The sequence below is a fragment of the Oreochromis aureus genome, linkage group 6 (assembly GCF_013358895.1).
Source record: "Oreochromis aureus strain Israel breed Guangdong linkage group 6, ZZ_aureus, whole genome shotgun sequence".
In the NCBI taxonomy this organism is placed as follows: Eukaryota; Metazoa; Chordata; class Actinopteri; order Cichliformes; family Cichlidae; genus Oreochromis; species Oreochromis aureus.
Genome location: NC_052947.1, coordinates 19,440,464 through 19,462,666, shown reverse-complemented (window position 1 = coordinate 19,462,666; position 22,203 = coordinate 19,440,464). Strand labels below are relative to the sequence as shown.

The following is a 22,203-nucleotide window of genomic DNA, read 5'->3' as shown; positions in this document are numbered from 1 at the left end:
CAGCTGTGAAACTGGAATATTGTGCGGGGGGTTTAAAGTTCAGAGTTCATCTTTTGTCAGTGTGACAGCGAAGAGACGTTGGGTGACAGCGGAAATAACTCAACAAATAGCTCGTCAAACTTTTTATTAAATCTCAGCTTAAACACTGACGAGCTTCAAAACATCTTTAGCCGGAGAGATTTATGGACATCTTACAGCCTGGTGAAAATAAATCTGCATGAACACAGAATTACAAAGTCGCACGAAATCCTAAAGACTTCTTAAAAGTATATCACATGAATTATTTTTAATGATAAATAAAATCTTGCAGCGAAAAAACAAAACAAATCCAGTCAATTCCATCCTGAAGGGAATGCAGTTGTTGAAAACAGTTTACAACAGGGGTGTCAAACATACAGCCTGGGGGCCAGAACCGGCCCACCAAAGGGGTCCAATCCGGCCCAGCAGATGGGTTTAGAATATTGCAAAGAAGAAAAATGTACATTTTTGACATTTCACTGCATTTTGGTCAGTTTTAATATTTTATTATTACTGACAAAAATATCACGCACAGCCTAGCATAATACACCTAAACAAAAAATAAAATAATTCTGTAAAATTAACAGTAAAGACCTTTTATTTATTCATTTTATCCAGAATTTAAAAAAAACAAAAACATTTTCTGTTATATTACAGAACAAAAAGACCCTTTTTCTGTCAGTTTATGCTATTATTCCTTAAAGTGAAAGCCAAACAGCCGTCCTTGTTTTTCATAATGCAGAAAAACAGATTTAAAATTGCACTTCATGTTCATAATACATCATCGATTAAGCACGTAGTTAAACTTCTTTACACTGAATCTAAAGGGGAAACAATTGGCAGTGTGTTTTTAAGACTATTAGGCAGTGCTGTAGTTTCACTGGTCCGACCAACTTAAGATAAAATTACTCTCTATGCTGCCACAACATAAAGAGTTTGACACCCCTGGTTTACAATAAAATAAACTTCAACAGTAAAGAAGCTTTACTAAAGCTTTAATATTAGCTTAACTTTTTCTTGTGATTATCTGTGCATCAGTACAGACCTGCTAGCAGAAACATATATGTTTTCCAAACATACGAACGATATTACAGCAGACGCCGTGTGCCGACACCTGTAACAGATACTCTCTGCAGTTTATTGCAGTCTCAAACCTGAAAAAATGAACCGTAAAGCATTTCAGTACAATTAAGCATTCAACTACAAACACGGCTCTGATAACTCTAACCGCTGAAGTTAAATTAAAATTACAAAGTCACATGACCGTGATTTGGTCTAATTTGAGCTTTTAGCTGGAGCTCAATAATAAATGATATGTTGATAAATATAATAAACGTGAAAGAGCCAATGAGAAGAATGCATACGTGCTGATTAAAAACATCGTCATTATCGTCTTTGACAGCAGATTTGGAAAATAAGCGGCCTAGACCGGTTAAAGCAGAGAGAGGTGCTGCTGGTCTGAAAGGCAGCAGGGTTCACACGAAGGTCGAGCACCTGAGATTTTCTGAAAGCAAAGAGAAGAAGTAGTAGTAGAAGTCAGTCAGCAGAGGTAACCCGACAGAGGAGTCAGGCTGTTTCTTTTTAAGAGAAATCGTAAACAGCGAGCATACAGCAAAACTTCAAGATGATCGAGATGATCAAAGGCAATCGTGCCGAGTCCACACACACACACACACACACACACACACACACACACACACACACACACACACACACAAAGTGCTTTCAGACAAACTGCCGGGGTTTCTGTGGGACGGCAGCAGCTGAAGCCAGCGTCTTGGCTGCTTCTTTGGCCTTCTCTGATGCGTCCTTCACTGTGTCCCTGAGCAGCCGCTGGGGTGTCTCTCCTGTGGGAAGAGAGCGAGGGTGAGGCGGGAGAGAATGAGGACGACAGGCATCAGCAACACTGCGAGCTCCTTGCTGAGATCAGGATGCTCACTGACACTTCTGTGGCCGATTTCTTCTAAGATTTTCTCGTGACTTTCATGATTTAGTAGCTTGAGAAGTGTGCTGCCTTTTTTAGTTGCTGTTGTTGTTGTTTTTGGAGCCACCCACAGGAAACAAGCACACAGAAACACACGCCTTCAAAAAATCAAAGAGGATACTTTTACTACAGTGAAGATAAAGTGAGCTCCTCTCCGTGAACCTGCTAACTTTTACCAGACAGTCCTCACTCAGTTCAGTGTGGTTACTAACTCTGACCTAAAGATCATAATCGTGACTTTTCTCTAACAGTCTTTCAGGAAGGTAAGGTGACACACACAAAAAATAAATAACATATCAACAAGGACCTTTATAAAAAGGCTTCACTGAATAAGTCTGCAGTGTGCACTCTCCTCATCTGTATGCTGTTAGGAACAGCCTCGTACTGGATTCAGCGCCAGGGGCTGCACAGTCTATTTGTGTCTGCCCTGACTATGAACCCCACAACCTTGTGTGAGAACAACAACCTGAGTCACAACAAGACACAGTGATCCCCGCCCCCCCCCACTCAAACACGAGATGATAAGGAGAAACGTTTCCTTCAATTCTGCACTTTTATTTTTTTACACCGAGACGCAGATATGAACTGCGAGTGTGCGTTAGCGCTGTCGAAGGGAAAGGGCTCTTTGTGTGTCGGAATGCTGACAATAACAGCGGGGAGTGACTTCTTACGGTCAAAAACTAAAGTCTCTCATGTTTTTACAAAGAAGCATTTTTTAACCAAAGCAAAAATTGCTTATTGGATTTAAATGTAGCGAGCAATATTAAAAAGAAAAAAAAATCCAATCAGCAAACTATAGTGAAGTTCATATCAGCAAAGATATGAACTTTGGAGACGTGTGGTACTTTCAGATACCTGCTTAAACTCCACCCAAAGCATGCCAACTGTCTAGGAAAACATGTTTTGTATTCCAAGATTGTATCTTAACCTCTGCCCTCAATCCCACTTTTCTGATGATCGAGTGTGAGCGACCAGAAAGTTTTGCTAAGGGCGGAAACAGATCGAAACTGAGAGACTGGAAACACGGAGGAACGGGTTGGTTCTGTTCACAGTTGTTGTGGAAAATTCTTGGAAACCAATTGCTTTCATCTGAACGCCAAAACTACTCAAGCACCATTGCCAGGCAAGATGGCGGAGTAGAGATGACATCAAGAACAGGCTGTGCAGGTGACTTTATTCTATTTGTATTATTTTGAATTTTTTAAAGTTATTTATTTTAATTGCATTATTTCATTTTTTAAAATTAATCTATTTTTAACTTATTTATCTAGCTGCCAGCATTGCTGAAACCATGTTAATAAAAAAATGTAACAAAAAAAAAAAAAAAAAATCCACCCCTGTGTGTGATCAAAATGTCAGAAATATTTCAGCATTCCCATTGTCTGGGTTTACCCACACTGCCTCAGTGCTAAAGAGTCCCTGCAGACTACAAACACGGTGGGAAATAACCCGCCGGTCTGTTTCTGTGCTGCGACATTTCAGGTGATTTTAATTCATTATGTTATGAAACAAATACAGCTGTTTACCTTTAGACATCTCAGGACCCGACGACCTCTGAACACATCCTCATTAGTGCATCTCTCTGCACGTGCTCTTAAATAGCAAACTAACACATAAACATAATTTACACTGACATTTCCCTCACAAATGAACGAGGTATGGACAAACCTTTTAGACTTAGAAAATTGGATTGATCATTGTGTTTACCACCAGAATACAACATATGCTGAAATCCTTCTAAAAGTGAGTTTTGCCACTCTGTAGTGATTTTGGTAATGCCTCTGAACCGTTATTTTGAAGCTGTGTGTGTACAAATGAAGAGTGAGCCATAGTGCTTAAAAACGCTCTCAAAAACGCTTTGCTGACATCGACTCTTGCTTAAGATAAGGCTGAAAAACCTTCCCTCTGCCCCACTCTTACACTTCTCTTCCAAATATGCAGGAGAAGTGTAAGCTAATACAGTTGGTATGAAGTGACCCAAAGGATACATTGTGTTGTTTACATCAAATTCTATTGTGCAATTTTGGTGAGCTTGTGTAAATTGTAGCCTGAGTTTCCTGTTCTTAGCTGACAGATTGCACCTGCAGTGACCTATCTGCTTCAAGGTTGTGCATTCAGAGAAGGTCCTATGCCTTCTCTGGTTGTAACGAGTGACTATTTGAGTTACTGTTGCCTTCCTATCAGATCCTATGGCTCCAACAAGGCAAAACTGCAGCTCACTGAATATTTTCTCCTTTTCATTCTCTGTAAACGTAGAAATGGTTTAGAAAATCTCAGCAGATCAGCAGTTACTGAAATACTCAGACCAGCCCATCTGGCACCCTCAACCATGGCACATCTAAAGTCACTTAAATTCCTCCTCATAATGATGCACAGCTTGAATTTAAGCAGGTTATCTTGACTGGGTCTAAATACCTAAATGGCACCCAGTTGCTTCCACGTGATTGGCTGATTAGATATTTGCATTAACAAGCATCTGAACAGGCCTGCCTAACAAAGAGTCCAGTGAGTATAATGTTCTCTACATGAAGGTTTGTGCCAAATTTGATGAAATTCCTTCAGTGGTTGATGATGACTCAAAACATCACAACTGTATTTAATTTGTTCTACAATAAGAATCACATCAGAATCAACTAAATAACATCTACTTCTATACTCTAAACTACTATTTAGATCACTGTTGCTCAGACAGGGTAGAAAGTTACTGCCTCAGCTAAGCTGTCTACTCTGTGCAGCACCATGTGACAACCCCCGGGCAACGCCTGGGATGGCAGATGAATGCCTCAGTCCTAGCACACTTACCATGACACTCAGCCTGATGCCGATTCCTGCAGTGGCATCAACAAAAGGGGCAATAGGACGGAATCACAACAATCAGACACGCGTACGCTGCATCAGCACAACACACAGTTTGGAACAATGTAAATATTATCTTATTCTTTGGGGTTAAATTTGACTTTCCACACTTAATGTGCAAATTATTTGAGGTTATTTGCAGTGCGCAGACTTACAGTACTTTTTGAAAATCACTCAAATGTGAATATTTTCAGGTTTAGTTGGTGTCCTATCATTTTAAACTAAATCCTACCCAATACGAGAAGCTGATAAATCAACACTAGAAAAAGTGACTCATATGCAGATGGTTCATCTCTAACTGTTGTTGTTTTTTTAATACATCTCTTTATACATCCCTCATTATGATTTACTCTGTTAAACTCTCTTTATGCAACACTGACTACCTAAATTATTTCTGTCCAAACCTAAATTAGGAAATTGTAGCCATTTGTGACTGTAGCTGTCAAGGTTTCACATCCCCCCGCCTTTTATCACATGGCACGTGGAGGAGTAAAATTTCTTCAGGCTATTTGTCATTATTTGTTTTCAGGATCCTGGGAAGTTTAGTGTTGAGTCCTGAGTGGCAAGGGTGAGCCCCTTCAGGTTGTTATGACAGCACTCCTGTGTTTCTGGGGCAAAAAGAAAGCTCCATTTCCTGTTTAAGTTTTCCCCCTTCCAGAAATGGCAACAGTTAAAAATAAGCTGTTTTGTTTTCCTCTGCTTTTCCTCCTGCTCTCTGCCCCGTTTCAGCTGGAACACACATGAAGTGTACATACCCTGCACGTTGGACAGCGCATATTCCAGCCCCTTCATGGCCTTCACCTGGTTGCTCTTGAAGCGAGCCAAACCAAACTCCTGTGAGAAGACAGAACAGGAAATGGCTTTACACAGGGGAGATTGTCTGGGAAACAACACCGTCTTGTCACTGCAAGTCTCTGGGGATATCCAAACAAGCCCGGCAACTTTCATATTTAATGATTCCAATTTTAAGCAGACTTATTTTTTGTTTTGTTTTTTGCTTCAATTTCACTTCTCCCACTACTTTATTTTAGCATGAGCACTGCAAAAACTAAAGTAAAGACCTGAAAATTCAGGACATCGGCCTCTGGAGTGAAAATAATTGCATCTATTCTATCTGAACCGCTGTAGAGTAGATAAAAGCAGACGAATAAATGCTTCTAAGAGTACTCATACCATTCCTGTGCTGATTAACATCTAACTTACCTAAAGGACAGATGGGCTCTTACTGAAAGAAAAGAATTCATTTAGTGTCTCGTGTATATCACACATAGGACAGCCAGAGTACAGTCTGTATATAAAGGTTGGGAGAAGCAACCATGACATCGCTCTGTGGTTTGTGGATTCTTTTTTTGAATTTGCAGATTTAGCACGTTAGACATTTATGGATGGTTTGAGCAAAGAGTTGATCTTACTGAGAAACTAAAAAAACTGCACAATAAATCTTTATACTGTTTATTTTACTAAACACGGGATCATAACTTTTTTAAAAAAGGAACATCATGATTTGAATTTAGCAACCAAGTCCAAAAACGTAGGAGGAAAGTGCTTACTCTGAGCTGCTAAATCAAATAAGAAGTCTGATTTTTTCCTCATAGAGATCTGCTTGCAGCTACATGAGTTGCCCTCTGCTGGCAATGAGAGTGAATGCAGGTCTCAGGCACATTTATATACAGTGGTTTTGGCTGGAGTCTGTCTGTACCTGAATGGGTTTGGAGAAGCCATAAATGCTCGAGGATATCCACGCCTCACGTTTCAGCTGTGTGGTCGCTGGATGCTCCACTGAGCCTTGGAAAACACAACGCTCCTCAACAGACTTGATTGGGAAAGAAAAGTGACAGCAGGTTATAATAAACTAAGATGCAACTCAACAGATTTACTATGGAAGTCATCATTTCGGGATTTTAAGTAACTCGTGGTCTTGACAACAAGATTTCTGGGGACGTAACTTCACTAAAGATGATCTTTCTTTCTGCAAAAGCATTTGAAGGATTTGAAGAATTGTTTTTGTCTCAACACCTGCACAGAGCTACCATGTCTCAAAATGTTTTCCACATTTTCCCATTAAGCCATCATGTTTCAGACTGCAGCAAATTAAAAGCACAAGCATCATCAAGTATCATGCTGTTGTGCAGTAAAGTAGTTCAGTTTTAATTAAGGTTTTAAGAAAAGATCATAAAAATATAACATTTATTTGTGCATATATGCGTGTGCGAAATAAGGACCTCTGTCCTTGTGTGAACTGATTTCTTTATTCCTGTTATTGTGTGTGCCAGACTCTGGCAACCCACAGTACTCTACAACACCTGTAACCACAACAGTGATGTGATGTCAGACCACATTACTTTCCTTATATCATGGCAGCAAGATGACAGCTTTGACAGAAATCCTACACAGTTTCACATGTAAAAAAACAGAAAACAAACAACACATCTCTACTTTCACAGCAACTTCAGCAGAAAAACAAGCAGAGTCAAGTGAAAAATTTAATTTCTCTACACCACACAAGGTCACAAAGGCAATGATGATTAAAACCTGTCTGGAAAAAGGCAAAACACAGGAAACTGGCTGCGTGTTGATTAGAATCTCTCTGAAACAGCTCAACGAGTAGACGGCAGGAAAAACAAACACAAGCCTCACCATGAGAGTTGTGTGGTTGAGGTTCCAGGTGTAGGTGGTCAGGCTCTTGTTCACTGGGTCCACGATGGAGTCCTCGATGATGTACACACAGCGAGACATGCCGGAGGGGAAGAATCGCTCCGCCCAGCGAGGCAATCGATTGGTCTTCATTAGAAGCCGTCTGGAGAGGAGCCGGTGGTCTGCTGTTACCTCTCGGTACACGACGTCCTCCGTGAGAACATGGGTGCTGGGCAACACAAAAGACACACAGCCACATCACCTACATGGTTACTGTGAGGCTTCTTATCTGTTTCTAGTGTACATTCAAACAGTGCACCATCATAATATACACCAAAAGAAAGAAAAAAAATACATGCAAGCAAAATATTCTGATGTCGTCTAAGTCAGGCATAAAAAAAACCCAAAAAAACAAGAAGCACATAAACCACCTGCTCACCTCGATCAGCCAAACTTAGTTTTGCTTCTCTGATACACTGTCTCAGTTCTCAATCTCACTCAAGACTGACAGGTGTATTTTTGCTTGCGAGCCTCCAAAAGTGAAACAACATACACGCATCACCTGCAGGACTGCCTAGTTTTGGAGAATGATTAAACAATCCACTAAAACATTGCACTACATAATTATTTAAATTTTCTAAACCACAGTTCAGGAAAGTTAATGTAATTCCTACTTTCCAACTAATGAGGAGATCGGGAAAATAGAAAGCATTAAAAAGATATCACACAGCATTCGAATGTTCACCAAAAGTAAAAGCTAGCAATGGTAATCCCAAAGTCAAAAAGGACTCGTCTTTTCGGGACCTTAATTATTAGTAGCAAATTTTATGGCACTCCATGTGACGGCTGAAGGCGGACTGACATTTGAAGGCATGCTGCTAGCAACCCTAAGAAGTACTAGAGGTATCTTCCCTTGTGTTTTCTAATGAGCACCTTTGATAAATACTGATTATGAGAACGCTGGAGTACCTGAATGGGTTTGGGTACCTCTGCCAGAAAGCAGAGACAACATGGTCCCAAGCACTCCTGATGTCGGTGCTGCTACAGAAATACTTGACCATTTTTCTCTTGCTGATGTGCAGGATGGTGTGAATCCCAAACCCTGAGGTCCCTCGCTGTGATTATACAAATCAGTGAAAAGTTTGGTGCTGACTCCATCCACAGTCTGGGGTGATCCTGCAAAAGTGAAGGGAACAATGAGTAAAAAGGTTACGCAGATAAAAAGCTGAATAAAGAGTATTTTACTGCATAACGTACACTCACTGGCCACTTCATTAGCTACACCCCCTTTAACTTTCAGAACTGCTTTAATTCAACAAGATGCTGGAAACAACACATCATCCTTTAGATTGTGAGCTGGTGCCTGTGGAGGCCATTACAGTACAGGGAACTCATGTTTAAGAAACCAGTTTGAGATTATTTGAGCTTTGCGATATGGTGCATTATCCTGCTGGAAGCAGCCATCAGAAGATGGGTACACTGTTGTCATAAAGGGATGGACATGGTCAGCACCAATAGTCAGGTAGGCTGTGGCATGTAAACGATGGTCAGTTGGTAATAAGGGGCCCAAAGTGTGCCAAGAAAGTATCTCAAACACCATTACAACATCAACAGTCTGAACCATTAACACAAAGCAGGATGGATCCACGCTTTCATGTTATTTACACAAAAACTCTGATCCTAATGTCTCAGAAATAGAGACTAATCAGACCAGGCAGCATTTTTATAAGCTTCTATTGTCCAATTTCAGGAAGAATGTGTGAATTGTGGCCTCAGTTTCCTGTTCTAAGCTGACAGGAGTAACAGCTTGTTCTGCTGCTTCAGAGCTTGATGTAGTGTTGGCTCTTTTGCATATCATGATTGTAACCAGTGTTCATTTGAGTTGCTATTGCCTTTCCATCAGTTGAAAGTTGTCTGACAATCATTCAGACCTGCAACCAGCTTCACTGGATATTTTCCCCTTTTTTTGGCTTATTCTCTATAAACCCTAGAGATGGCTGTGCAGGAGAATCCCAGTAGATCAGCAGTTTCTGAATGCTTAGAGCAGTCCGCCTGGTACCAACAACAACGCCACATTCAAATCACCTTAAACTCCAGCAGGTCATCTGGAGCATACCTGCCGGGCTAAATGCACCGAGCTGCTGCGATGTGATTGGTCAATTAGCTAAAACAATGTGAACAAGTGTATCTAATAAAGTGGCCGGTGACTTCGTGTTTTTCGATTTGGTTGTATAGACTTCGAAGGGTCCCCCAAACATCCCTTTTTGTCAAATTACAGCCCCAATAAAACATTTTTGAAACCACCATTTGTTATCTTTTATTGACTTTTCACATTTTCATAGCTCAACATGACGTAAGTCCTTACGTAATATACGCACGTCACCTTGACATATGGTTGGCTGGTTATCGTTACCGTTGGTTTGCTGGACAGCTAAGAGCTACCTAGTTAGCTTACAGAAACCACTTAATTAGCCACATAATTCAAGTGATTTACCTCTAAATGTTATACTGAGCTTAGGTAAAAGACCGGTTATTTCACAGCTTAATGATAACTGCGTTCAGAGTTTGACAGAAGGTTCACAGCAATAATACCGCACTTCAAGTTTCGGTAGCCTCCCGTTCCGTTAAATGGCCACTAACCGAAATGTAAAACATTCCGGAAATAGGATAAGCAAGCTTACCTGTAGTTGCTGCTACTTTAATGCTAAGCTAATAAATATTAGTTGTCTGTTTGTTGAGCCTAAAGCCAACAAACTAACTGATGTTAGCTAGTTATATTCATAATGTCGTATGAACCCGGTCAGCCAGCTCCAAGTCGTAGGTCGGCCCGTTTGACTGTAAAGCCACTTCCGGTTGTCGTTTTAAAGTAAAAGCTTTCACAAACATTTCTCTTTTCACGCATTGGAGACTGTTGTGTGATACAAAGACCTGATTGCTATAGTCCCGAATCTTGAACGTTAAAAAATATATATTTAACGAGGAACCTACAGTTTTCAGAAAAGTACTCATGAAATACTTGTATTTAGATTCCCATCGTGCATGCTGGTGTTCTAATTTAAACAGTCAGCTAAAATAAACATTAGCTGCATCCATTACAATGTAGTAAAGACACTTATTTAATTCTAGAAAAACAGTGAGAAGATGAAGCCAGTGAACAGTCTTTACAGTTGTTGACTAAACGTCACTGTGAGACCACCCTGCAGTAGGGTATGTATGGTTGCACATGATATCATTTCACACTCCTTGAATTTGTCCTAGACCAACAAACTGCCAAAGCTTCTGCTTTCATGGAGATGTTACACTTGCTGATGATCAGTGAATGCATTGCATCAGGAGCACCTGGCTGCTACTTTACTCTCTTAATTCCTATGGAAGCAGTAAGAGTGCATTTAGGTTTTTTATTTACAGGGCTGCAGAGAGTCCTGTGACAACTTTCTTTTTCACGTGGCTGTGGTGTCGTTGAGCTCTCTCTGCTCAAACTCACATCCCAGTTTGCAAACCAGACTTTTAGAAATCATTGTTTTTTTAATGCTCACATGAACTGTGGAGTAGCCTAATCAAGACCCGGCACTGTCCCTTTAAAAGGCCCGTTGAAATGCTGAGGCTCCATGTCAGTCTTGAGTTTTATTTTGCCATCTAGTGGGCAGGATGAACCACAGACATGACAGTACCAGACATTTAAATTGTTGATGGAAAATCTCATTAATTCAGGTTGTCATTCTATTCTGGTCACTCTGAGGCTTTTGTCACCCACAAAACCAATTTCTGGATCAAACTATTCACAGATATTTGCAAGGAGGAGGTAATGTGACAGAAGAGCTGGTGCAGGGATTACAGTCTCTGCATCAGTGTCAGGAAAACAAAGGAGATGATCATGGAGCTAATACAGATCCTCAAAGGACTTCTGGCAGCAGCCTCCCAAAAACCACAGACATGTACATAAGCAGATGCTGGAAAGAGCCTCCTGAAGTTTAAAAGACACTACTCGCACAGCACACACACCGTTTGTCTCCCTCCCTTTGGGCGAGAGGCTGCAGAGCAGAACCACCAGACTGAGGGACTTTTTCCTGGAGGCTGTGACTCTGCTGGCCCAACCCAAAGGTAACAAACACGAGAAAACACCTGGGTCTTTGTAGTATCCACCACACACATTAAAAAAAATGTTTTTATTTATACTGTGAATTTATCATCCATTCCTGATTTCGGTATATATTGCTATTGTGTAATCCCGTTATTGTTCCACTTAGACCTGAGCAGTAGCGGTTTTAGATACGGGCGACACGGGCGGTTGCCCGGGGCGGCATCGTGGTGGGGGGCGGCATCACGGGCATCGGCAAAAAAAAAAAAATTGCTGCCCCGACATCATGCCAGCACATATTGGGGATGGCATAGGCACCGATCGGTTTTCTATCGCCCATTTGCTGGAAGTAAGGACGCCCTCCGTTTGCGAGGTGCGCCCGCTACTTGCAGCGCAGGGAGGAGAGGGCGGGGCGGCGGGGGATCCTCTGGCTGGCTGGAGCAGCGTTTAATTACCAACTCGCAAAATAAAACAAAATAAAAACAAACCAACAAAACACGAAAACACCAGACATTATGATACAGACTTATAATTTGCACCGATGTTTTTTCAAAATTCTATACGCGAAAAGTGAGCGCGAGAGCCCTCGGTGCGCCTGCTCGCTGCTGAAGTCAAAGTAAACTTTATTGTCATCTCCGCTACATACAGTCCAGTATATAGAGAGACGAGACGACGAGGCTCCAGTTACAGCAGTGCAAGTAAACGAACAATAAATATTTAAGAGTAAAAAATAAATATACACTTTAGGACTCGGGGTAAAGGGATCAATAACAATTTAAAATGTATATTTTATATTTTGTTGATTTAAAGTGTCACACTTTTTAAAGTTTAAAAAAGAGAAAAGAGGAGGAGTGTAGCGACTTCCACAGTCGCTAGAGGCCGGGGACTGAGCCTGTCTATTTGCCTGACGCGCTGTCAACTTTACGCAATAATGCGACAGGTGGAATTGCTTGCTTGTTTATTAAAATGCTTGAAAAGTTTACAGAGCAATGTGATCGGCTCACGATTCAAACTCTTAAAACATCACAGGCTCTAATCAGGTCAACAAAACTACGGCTACCAGCCCTCCTCTCTGTCAAAATCAAACAAGTGAAAGACAGACTGACAACGCCCTCTTAATGTCACCGCTAGCACCCACGTGACTCACCATAGCAACCAAACAAATGAAAACCCAGTGATCATTAAAATTCAATACATTTAATTATGGCTCCTAGAAGGAGAAACGAGCAAAAGATACAGGTAAGCAGATGTGACATTGGATAATGGCAGGTCATGTATCCTAAAACATTCAGAATCAGAATACTTTATTAATCCCTAAGGAAATTATGTGGGTTACAGTTCCTCCAAGAAAAAATGGTAAAAATAGTAACAGTAACAGACTAAACTCCAAACAATATATGCAATAATATAATATTAATTAGTCAGTGTCAATTGTTGATTTGTCCTGTTCTCATTGTATGACGAATTATGTGTTTAGTAGCCGTTTCCATACTATGCATACTCTCTCTCTTCATATGTGTGCGTGTTGTGTGTGTGTGTGTGTGTGGGGGGGCAGAGGGAGTGTTCGCCCAGGGCGCCAAACAGTCTAGGACCGCCACTGGACCTGAGTGCAACGTTTTGTTTCACTACTGTCATTGGTCCTCCAGTAACCAGTTCATGCAGCAGGTGGCGCACTATAATACACTACAGAACGATATGTGTCCCGTTTCCGGCTCTTCTTCTTCGTCGGTGCACTTTCCTGCAGAGGGAAGTGTCCTCCATGGTGTCATTGTAGATCTTTCGAGGTTGAATATTAGTAAATAAGAGATGTCTGGGTACACACCAGACCAAAAGCTCCGTTTCGAGCAGATAACGAAGCTCCGGAGGCAGTGGCTGAAGGACCAGGAGCTCAGTCCGAGGGAGCCCGTGGTACAAGCTAAACCGCCTGGCCCTGTCGCCAAGTTCTGGGCTGGTTTTCTGGAGCCCAAGAGCCTGTGGAGGGTTTACGTGAGTTCTCGTACACAGCTGATCCGACGACCGCTAATAATGACATTTACAGCTGGAATCAAACCGAGCGGTTTATTTGCTTCTGTTACCGTTTCATTAAGGACAAGGGCCAGGGTAGCTGTTTACTGCTAACGTGGTTGACCGCATTTACTTTGCAGGCTTCATGCCACACACACACACACACACACACACACAGATCGCATCTGTCAGCTTCTATGTCAGTGACACAATCTAAGGTTTTCCTTGGATTATCTTTACTTAGATACAAGAACTAAGCTACGTCAACTAAGCAGAAAATACTCTAAAGTGTATTTTTTTGTAATGGATTCTTTGTTTCCTTGCCACAGAATAGCAACAAACAAACATAAAAAATAAATGTTCAAATTGTAAGTTTTAAGCATGGTGTCTGTAAAATCTGTTGCTTCAACAATACCTTCTTAGTTTAAAGTGTGCACTATAGTTTAATGCTGGGGGAAACAATTATAGTTTGAAATAAGTTTACAGACAACGTTTTAAAAGTGACTAATCCATACCTATCCTATCCTATTAAAAATCTTGCTTGTATTATGCATTGTTATGACCCTGACGAAGGCCATAAGACGTAGCGGAATAAAGCAGAATTAATCTGTGCATCCCTAGCTTTTAGAAAATGTTGATACAAGGGTAGTCACTGCAGAGAACTTTACACAGGAAAGAAAAGAAATGAAAATCAAGCAAGACAGAATAAATGTGTGTGTGAGAATGAGAGGAAAGCAGGTGTAATGGTGAAGATGCTAGAAGTAAAGATGGTGAAGGTGATTGAGTTTAAATAACTGGGGGCAAGGGGTGGTTTGTGATAGAGGGATAGCAGAAAGAGTAAAAGGGATGGTTTACAAGGTGATGTAGAGTTTGGAGACGGGGGCACTGACAAAAAGACAGAAGGCCAAGCTGAAGATGCTGAGATATTTGTTGAGAGTGACCAGAATGGGCAAGATTAGATCAGATTACATTATAGAAACAACTCAGGTTAATCGGTTTGGAGAGATTCAGATGGTTTGGGTGTGTGCAGAGGATGGCTTAGTGGCTATATTGGAGATAGGATGTTGGGGGTGGGGCTGCGGTCTTCATAATCTGTAGAACACTGAAAATCTTTAGGCCCTTTATCTAAACCGTATATCACATATTCCACACATATTTAGAAAGAGAAAAAACTCAGTCACTGTAAACGTTATGATTCCGTACGTTCTTCTCTTTACTGATATTTGTTTGTCTCCTTGCAGACCTACAAAGCGTACAGAGGTGGAGTTTTCACATTAACACGGCTGCTGATACCCGCTTGGATTGTTCACTACTACGTGAAATACCATGTTGCTGTAAGTTTCCACATTTGATCATTTTTATTTACATCTAAGCCTTTAAATACTAACAGGAGATGGATGATAGAGCCATAATACGCAGTTCAAGAAGATAGCTATATATATTTTTTTAATTGTATTTAATTTGTTTGATAGTATGCAACCAAGGTAACTTGCACATAAAGAAGAAACAGTTTTAAGTTACAGACATGCAGTATTAACTTATTCTTGGCCAAACTAGAGAACCCTGCACCTTGGATTTTGTTTGTAGATGGAGATCATGTGACTGATTCGATCAGAATGGGTAGCATATTAAAATTCCGTGTCATTGTTCCCTGCAGCAAAGGCCGTATGGCATTGTGGAGTTGAAACCCAGGCTGTTCCCAGTAAGTGTGACCCATTTATTATTTATTACTTCCAACAGTTAACTTTTTTGTTTCTCACATAATACCCCATTCATTCTTCATATATTTGTATAAATGTAACTGAATGTTAGCTTGTTTTACCATAACTAATACTTTTTTGTGCTTAGGGTGACACGATCCTGGAGACGGGCGAAGTTGTTCCAGATCTCCCAGAGACCCATGGCCATCATTGAAGAGGAAATAGTTCAGCTTTTTCCTTGAGTTTCTCTTGTAAAAAAAATTCTGTATATGTGATTAAAATGCTCAAAAGTTATGAGTGTGAGCTTGACTTAACTGAATAAATTAGTGATAGTGTTTTAGTAGAGTTGTTTTTAAAATAATGTTTTAGTTAGGGATTTGTTCTCTTCTGTCAGGTGATGCATAAGTTCATAAAGAAAATTGTAATTTCGGTCCTGCTTACAAGAAAGCAGGGGAATTTCGGTCCTGCTTACAAGAAAGGACCTTCACAAATCATTACAGTTTGTATCCTGATGGTAGTGGTCTCTTTTGGGGTGATTATGTGCCCCCAAAGGCAAGAGCAGTGACTAAATGGCTTGGGTATGAAAACTACTTAAATCACATGCTAAAGTCACCAGATCTTAACACTTAACAGCAATCCCATTTACGATGCCGGTTGTAAAGAATATATTTAAAAGGAGGCTGTGCAGTAACTCGATGAGAGTTACAGATCATTTTTGCGAAGATGACCATGTGCAGATGAACACTTAAAAAATGCCTTTTGTAAAATACAGAAGGGAGAAACTGAGGTTATATCCCTTTTCTGTGAAAGGCTGGTAGGTTATTGTTGTCACTTCACTGCTCAGGCAGGTGGCGTGGACGCTCATCTTTGTAAACACAAGGATTTGAGGAAGACATCACCTAGGATTTTCAAAATGATGCAAGATACCTAAAATTCTTGAACAGTGTGAATCTCTGTCCTTCCTCTAAAGGTCAAGGTGAGAGGTCAAGTTTTCTGAAAATCCTTTGACCATGATAATGTGACAAATATGTCACCTGGGATTTTCAAATTTATACCAAAAGTGTATTTACTAAAAATCTCGACCTCAAGGTAAAGATCACAGGTGAAGTTTTCTGAAAATCATATGAATGCAATAACGCAAGAAGAATAAGCAACCTAGGATTTCTAAATTCATGCCATAAGTGCATGCACTGCTGCAGTTTTAAAGAAAGTCACCCCTCTCCGAAATGTTTTTACATAACTTTGCTTGCAGGCAAAGGACACTGAAAATATATCTAAAAATGTTAATATGTCGATAGCGCCTGATATTATCATGAAGGGCGCTAATCCCCGCCCGCCCGAAACATAAAAATGTAGCTTTTATTGTGAAGGAAGTTAGCGGAAGTTGCTCATGGAATTCACGGTCTGTTATGGAAGAAAGGGGGGTTCATAGTTCTGTCAACAGCCGCTCCAGGAATGACGGCCATATAGAAATTAATGTATTTCCACAATAAGGGAAGGAGTAATCAGGTGTCACCGCATTCGTGGCTGTCTGAAGGATTCAGAGGTAATTATTACTTAACTTTTCTCAAACGTCCCGAGGAGCCACAGAGTTCCAAGCTTTGTAACGTCCGTAGCTAGCCTGCTAACTTGAGCTAACCTGGTTAATGTGTGCTCAAACTACTGCTTCTAGTTTTGCTAAGTCACGTTAGTGTTTATGTAACAGTCCATATATCCCAAGGGCTTGTTACTATATATATAACAGCTCCTAAAGATGATTTTTAAGTTACAGTTTCTAGATATTATTCAACTTCTCCAAAAGGAAACACAAGTGTTGTAGTTGCTAAGCTAACAAAATGATAAATCGAAACAAAGTGGAAAACGTGGAAAGAAACACGAAGAGTTTTCAGACAGCAGTTATTAGGGTAATTCCGGTATATAGATTTTATTCTGTGACATGTCTGTCGAGATTAGCGATAGCCAAAAAAGACATTTAGGGGGTGTAATATGTCTTTTATCGCTCATGTATCTCATAAATGGGTGAGCTACATGCTCCGAATGGGTGACTGTAATAACATTACTGTTAACAGTATCGCTTCCCTCACACGACCCCACAGAAGTATCTCGCTGTAGCGAGATATTTATATTTATGTTATTTATTACTGATGCTCATCAGGGAAAGACAAAGACTTTACATGTTTTTAACACTGTAGACCCCACCACTTTCCACGCACCAAAGTTCAAGAGGAATAGTCTTCCAGAAATAGTGACACTATTTTTCGGATTGGTCAGTAGGAGGTGACCTCTGATCTTTCTCTGGAGCTGGTTAGGTTTGCTGCATAAGTTACTACGGCGATGTTCCCCCTGGTAAAGAAGTGAACTGCTTTCGTAGTACAGAAAACCCAGATTTAGTTCTGAAGTTACATGGATAATCTTCAACGCCTGCTTTGTAGTACGGGTTTTCTGGTCTATGGTGAATTAAAGCTGAATTACAGATGTAAAACTTAATTAGCTTGTTATTGAGGCCGCAATTAAGTGTTTATGTACTGCATTTAATGAAGACATGCATGTGGTGTTTTGTAATGCCCGTTTTAGCCAATGTGAGGATAAAACAGTAGAAAACAAATAATATTACAACACCACCTCTTTTATCTCTGAAGCATGTAAGTGATTGACAATATCGTGACAATGTGAAGTTTAGGGACACCGCTGGCTGCCTGGAATGGCAGTTGTATTGGGTTCCACAAGACAGTACATAAAAACAAAAACAAAAAAAGTGGCTAACAAGTGTATGTTGAATAAACATTTTTCCGTGCAGCGATTTTTACCCCAACACCACAGGTAAACACAGATGTTACTGATCACACTGATTAAGGCTTTGGCCTAACTAGAACAGAAGCTTCATTAGTGGCATTGCTAACTCCTGTGGCTGCTGAAAAAAGGTGTTTACACTATGTGTGAAGATATGTTTGTAACTTTATTGTTTTCTATGTTAAAGCTGACAGAAACCAAGTGAAGTCGCACAGTGTCTACAACAGAACATGTTATCAATGTATAATGTAAAGTGAGCCACTCAATAACATCTGTATAAGTCACAGTGGAATCAAGTGCATAAAAGTTACACTTTTGTGCTCTAACAGTGTTAATTATAAAGTCAAAATAGTAAAGTTTAGAACTCCATGAATGCCTTTTTTGGCTAAATGTATTTAACTATTTTTCATTTTTCAACTTGTTTTTGTTATCATGTCAGATCATGTCAGCAGTCAAGCTCGCCCTGCAACTGAGCCAAAAGAATGGCAGAAAAAGGTCCTCCGAAACAAAATCTGCAGAGGTGTCACCCGACTCCAAGTGCCCCATCTGCTTGGACACGTTCAGCAACATTTCCCGCCTTGACCGCTGCCTGCACAGGTTCTGCTTCCGCTGCATTCTCGAGTGGTCCAAGAACAAAGCAGAGTGTCCGCTGTGTAAACAGCAGTTTAATTCAATTTACCACAGTATAAAATCAGAGCAAGACTTCAAGACGTATGACCTGCAGCCAGTGGACAATGGCTCTTTTGGTTATTTTCAGGGAGTGCGGTTTAGATACCGCACAACTCTCACCGCAGCCCATCGACAGATGAGAGGAAGAATGTCTCTGGCTCCTGACATTGGTATAATATCTGAAGGCCCAACAAATTCTTCCCAACAGCGGCCAGACCGCTACATGCGGCGCATGATGATGAGGCTGGCAGCCCAAAGGAGAGCTGCAAGGGAAGGCGGGGCGGTGGCCAGTGTCCGAGAGCAAGAAATGATCAACTTTAGACGGGAGCTATACCGACAGGGGGTGAGGGTTCGAAATGTTCAGGATGGTGGCCGCTCCCGAGACACCTCAGCTGAGTTTTACCGAAGAAATCCAGCCTGCCTTCACAGACTGATCCCCTGGTTGAAAAGAGAGCTGAATGTGCTATATGGAACCCATGGCTCTTTGGGCAACATGGTTCAACACATTATCATGTCACACATTACACGTTATAACATGGAAGATGGAGCTATTCAGGAAGAGCTCAGGCACTACCTCCACAGTCACACAGAGCATTTTATGCACGAGTTCATTAGCTTCGCAAAGTCCCCCTTCAACATGGAGGCATATGATCAGCACGCTGTCTACGACTGTCCGGCGCCTTCCTCAAATGAAGACAGCAGCTCCAACTCATCAGTAATCGCTATCTCAGAGGATGAAGACAACTCTACAGGGTTAAACCACCCAGAAGACTCCACATCCGCTTTGAGCCTCTCGTTGTGGGATGATGAGACACCTGGGCCATCGTATTCTACAACAGCAGAGCAGAGCAGGACAGAGCGTCTGTCAGTCTTGGACTCAGACTCTGACAGTAGTTTGGAAGAAGAGACACAAGAGTTTGGGATTCCCCCAGAGCAAATGAGTCCTCATAACCAAACAGACCTGACTCAGGGCAAACGCAATAATGAAGAGTGTGTATCTTCTGACAGTGATGACTGTGTTATCGTGGGTTTTGTTAAACCAACAGCAGATCGGACTCCTGAGGTGGTTCAGCTTTCCTCTGACTCTGAGTGGTCTGTCGATGACGATACTCATGAAGTGCCTCTTCAGCCTCAACACATTCGCTTCACCAGTTGCAGTCCTGCAACTTTACATAGCAGTGATCGCAGTGGGGCTGGACTATCAGAAAATGTAGACACAGATGATCGTCACCACTCAAGTTCAAAAGAAAGGTCAAGCAAGACGTATAAGAAGTCAGACAGAAAAGGTCAGGGTAGAAGATTTGACAGCAAAGAGAGATCTAAGGAGAGGCCCAAATCAAAGGACAGACACTATAGGAGGAAGAGGAGGTCAAGAAGTAAAGAGCAGAGGCACTCTAGCAGAAGCCCGGTGATCTCCCACAGCAGTGTCAGCACTTATTCCACTGAAAAAAGTTATTCTTACTCCAATGGCAGAGACTACCCCAGGTGTGACAGATATAAAAGGGACAGTGATTACACCTACCAGTCATATAGCCATTACAGCCAAGAGAGAAATGATAGCGGGCTCCATTACACACAGAGGCACTCGTACTATTACAGCAGCCGCAGATACTCAGTTTTCCGCTCCCGCTCCAGTAGCCGCGGCAAGGACTTGCGGAGACGGGACAGGAGGCGCTCTCGATCCAGGACTTATTCCAGCAGCCGTTCCCCTTCTGCCAGAAGGAAATCTCATCATGACAAGCCTGGTGGGAAGAGGAAGTACAAAAGAAGACATTTAGAGGACCCCTCCAGTACCACAGCATTTAACTCCTATGCAGATGGTGACTCCTCTGCATTAAGAAAACACAAGAAAAAAAGCAAAGAGAAGCACCATAAAAAATCCAAAGAGAAGTCTAGAAAGACCAGCAGGAGTCTCAGTGTGGAGCTCCTCAATGAGGAAAAGGCACATGAGCGGGGCAGGCATCACCATAAGAAGAAAAAGAAACACAAGAAGAAAAGCAAAAGGCACAAGAGTAGCGAACGCACAGAGAAGCGTTCACCCACTATCATTACCATTGATAGTGACAGCGATTCTTTTGCTAATGACAGTATCACTCAGGCCACTAATGCTAATAATGATAAGCCCGCAGACGATAGGACAGATGACACAGTAGACACTACCCCTGCAGATGCACTGTTGTAATCCTATTTCAGATTTTTACCCTCAGCTGCTGCCACCTGCCACCATTTTTCTTTTATCACAACAGTGTTCAGTATTGTGAAAGCACATATCACATTTTTGCTACAGTGATATTTCATTGGACACTGACAAAATGATGGTATGATGTATGCATAATAAAAGAGATGACCTTTTTAGACCTCCATGGCCTGATTTAAAACAATGCTTTTATATGTGCTACTATGTGTAAGACAAATGGAATAATATTGAGAGTGTCAGATTTTTTTTTGTTGTTGTTTTGTTTTTTAAGAGTCAATTCTTACTCTTGTATTATGTGCTGAGGGTCTCTCAGGGTTAATGCTGATTACAAGTTGTGCTGCCATCAGTCGGCTATAATCTGGAGACAAAAGAATATAGTGTTTTGATTTCAAAATAACTTCATTTGTATTGAATTTTATTTCTAAATAAATTGTAAAGTTTCATTGTGTGTCAGAGAAAATGAACATAAGTACAGTCACAGTATTTTCCTCCCCTTTTTTATTGTATTATGTTACAGCCTCAAACTCAAGCAAACAATGTAAAACATGACAGGTCCAAGATGTGAATGGAGAATGTACGTTAAAAGTACATTATATTTATAGAAAAAAATTGTGGTAAAATGTTTGTAATGAATCTGAAAACATGCCGTAAACCACAGAAAATGATAACAATTAAAACCTTTATGAAGGTACTTAAGCTTTGTGTTATTTTAAAGGGTTGTAAAATAATGCAAAGCAGAAATAAAGTATTCAAACAAAAGATCCCTATATTACATCTCAAGCTTCAAATGGAGTTGGTTAATGAATTGTCCTACTATGTAATAGACGAGATCTCTATTTGTTTGCCTCCAAACTCCTCCCACACAATCAGGAGTTTGACAATGAGAACTGGCACACAGGTACATCTTTGTTCCCCTGAAGGTTCTTATGTTTCGTTATCAGATGTTATGACATCACCAAGTTGCTATATATAGTAACACTGCAACACTTCATTAAATCATTTGATTTTGTGATAACATCTCATTTAATTAATATTGAATATACTTGCTGATGTTACATCATTTGACACTTAAGTTTATGCAGTCAAGTTTACTTTATATAGTGGCTATACTAGCTAATGTTGGATAAATAGCATTCTAAAATCATAGTTTTTCCAGCATACTATTTTATGCATTTCTGTCAGGTGCTTGTTATTCATATTTATTTATATTACTAGTTGTGTGAAAAGGAAAGTTTCACAGGACTCTCCTGTCATGGGAAATATTAAGCATACT

The 22,203-nt window shown here is 40.8% G+C and overlaps 3 protein-coding genes and 1 long non-coding RNA gene across 4 annotated transcripts; 3 read left to right on the top strand and 1 right to left on the bottom strand.

Moving 5' to 3' along the window:
- Window positions 1–109: 109 nt before the first annotated feature.
- Window positions 110–10,346, bottom strand: LOC116330027 (PRELI domain-containing protein 1, mitochondrial-like). The gene is made up of 6 exons (XM_031752196.2): window positions 10,174–10,346; window positions 8,462–8,668; window positions 7,496–7,721; window positions 6,558–6,671; window positions 5,614–5,692; window positions 110–1,865 (listed from the first exon to the last, which is right to left on the bottom strand). Exons 2-6 carry the CDS (start codon window positions 8,551–8,553, stop codon window positions 1,744–1,746), a joined length of 633 nt encoding a protein of 210 aa, XP_031608056.1. The 5' UTR covers window positions 8,554–8,668; window positions 10,174–10,346; the 3' UTR covers window positions 110–1,743.
- On the top strand, window positions 9,558–11,636 carry LOC120440685. Its single transcript, XR_005613446.1, has 3 exons — window positions 9,558–10,010; window positions 10,619–10,699; window positions 11,278–11,636. It is a non-coding gene; the product is annotated as an uncharacterized LOC120440685 (long non-coding RNA).
- Window positions 11,637–13,279: 1,643 nt separating this feature from the next.
- Window positions 13,280–15,568, top strand: ndufb6 (NADH:ubiquinone oxidoreductase subunit B). The gene is made up of 4 exons (XM_031752209.2): window positions 13,280–13,556; window positions 14,816–14,908; window positions 15,232–15,276; window positions 15,423–15,568. Exons 1-4 carry the CDS (start codon window positions 13,377–13,379, stop codon window positions 15,486–15,488), a joined length of 384 nt encoding a protein of 127 aa, XP_031608069.1. The 5' UTR covers window positions 13,280–13,376; the 3' UTR covers window positions 15,489–15,568.
- Window positions 15,569–16,649: 1,081 nt separating this feature from the next.
- Window positions 16,650–21,704, top strand: toporsa (topoisomerase I binding, arginine/serine-rich a). Its single transcript, XM_031752271.2, has 2 exons — window positions 16,650–16,820; window positions 18,504–21,704. Exon 2 carries the CDS (start codon window positions 18,507–18,509, stop codon window positions 20,913–20,915), a length of 2,409 nt encoding a protein of 802 aa, XP_031608131.1. The 5' UTR covers window positions 16,650–16,820; window positions 18,504–18,506; the 3' UTR covers window positions 20,916–21,704.
- The last annotated feature ends 499 nt before the right edge of the window (window positions 21,705–22,203 follow it).

Coding starts and splice junctions, on each gene's coding strand:
- ndufb6 (XM_031752209.2), top strand. CDS start 13,377: ATGTCTGGGTACACACCAGACCAAAAGCTCCGTTTCGAGCAGATAACG. Junction 13,557..14,815: donor AGAGCCTGTGGAGGGTTTAC/GTGAGTTCTCGT, acceptor GTCTCCTTGCAG/ACCTACAAAGCGTACAGAGG. Junction 14,909..15,231: donor ACGTGAAATACCATGTTGCT/GTAAGTTTCCAC, acceptor TGTTCCCTGCAG/CAAAGGCCGTATGGCATTGT.
- LOC116330027 (XM_031752196.2), bottom strand. CDS start 8,553: ATGGTCAAGTATTTCTGTAGCAGCACCGACATCAGGAGTGCTTGGGAC. Junction 7,722..8,461: donor AGGTACCCAAACCCATTCAG/GTACTCCAGCGT, acceptor TGTGTTGCCCAG/CACCCATGTTCTCACGGAGG. Junction 1,866..5,613: donor TGCGCTGTCCAACGTGCAGG/GTATGTACACTT, acceptor CTCTTCCCACAG/GAGAGACACCCCAGCGGCTG.
- toporsa (XM_031752271.2), top strand. CDS start 18,507: ATGTCAGCAGTCAAGCTCGCCCTGCAACTGAGCCAAAAGAATGGCAGA.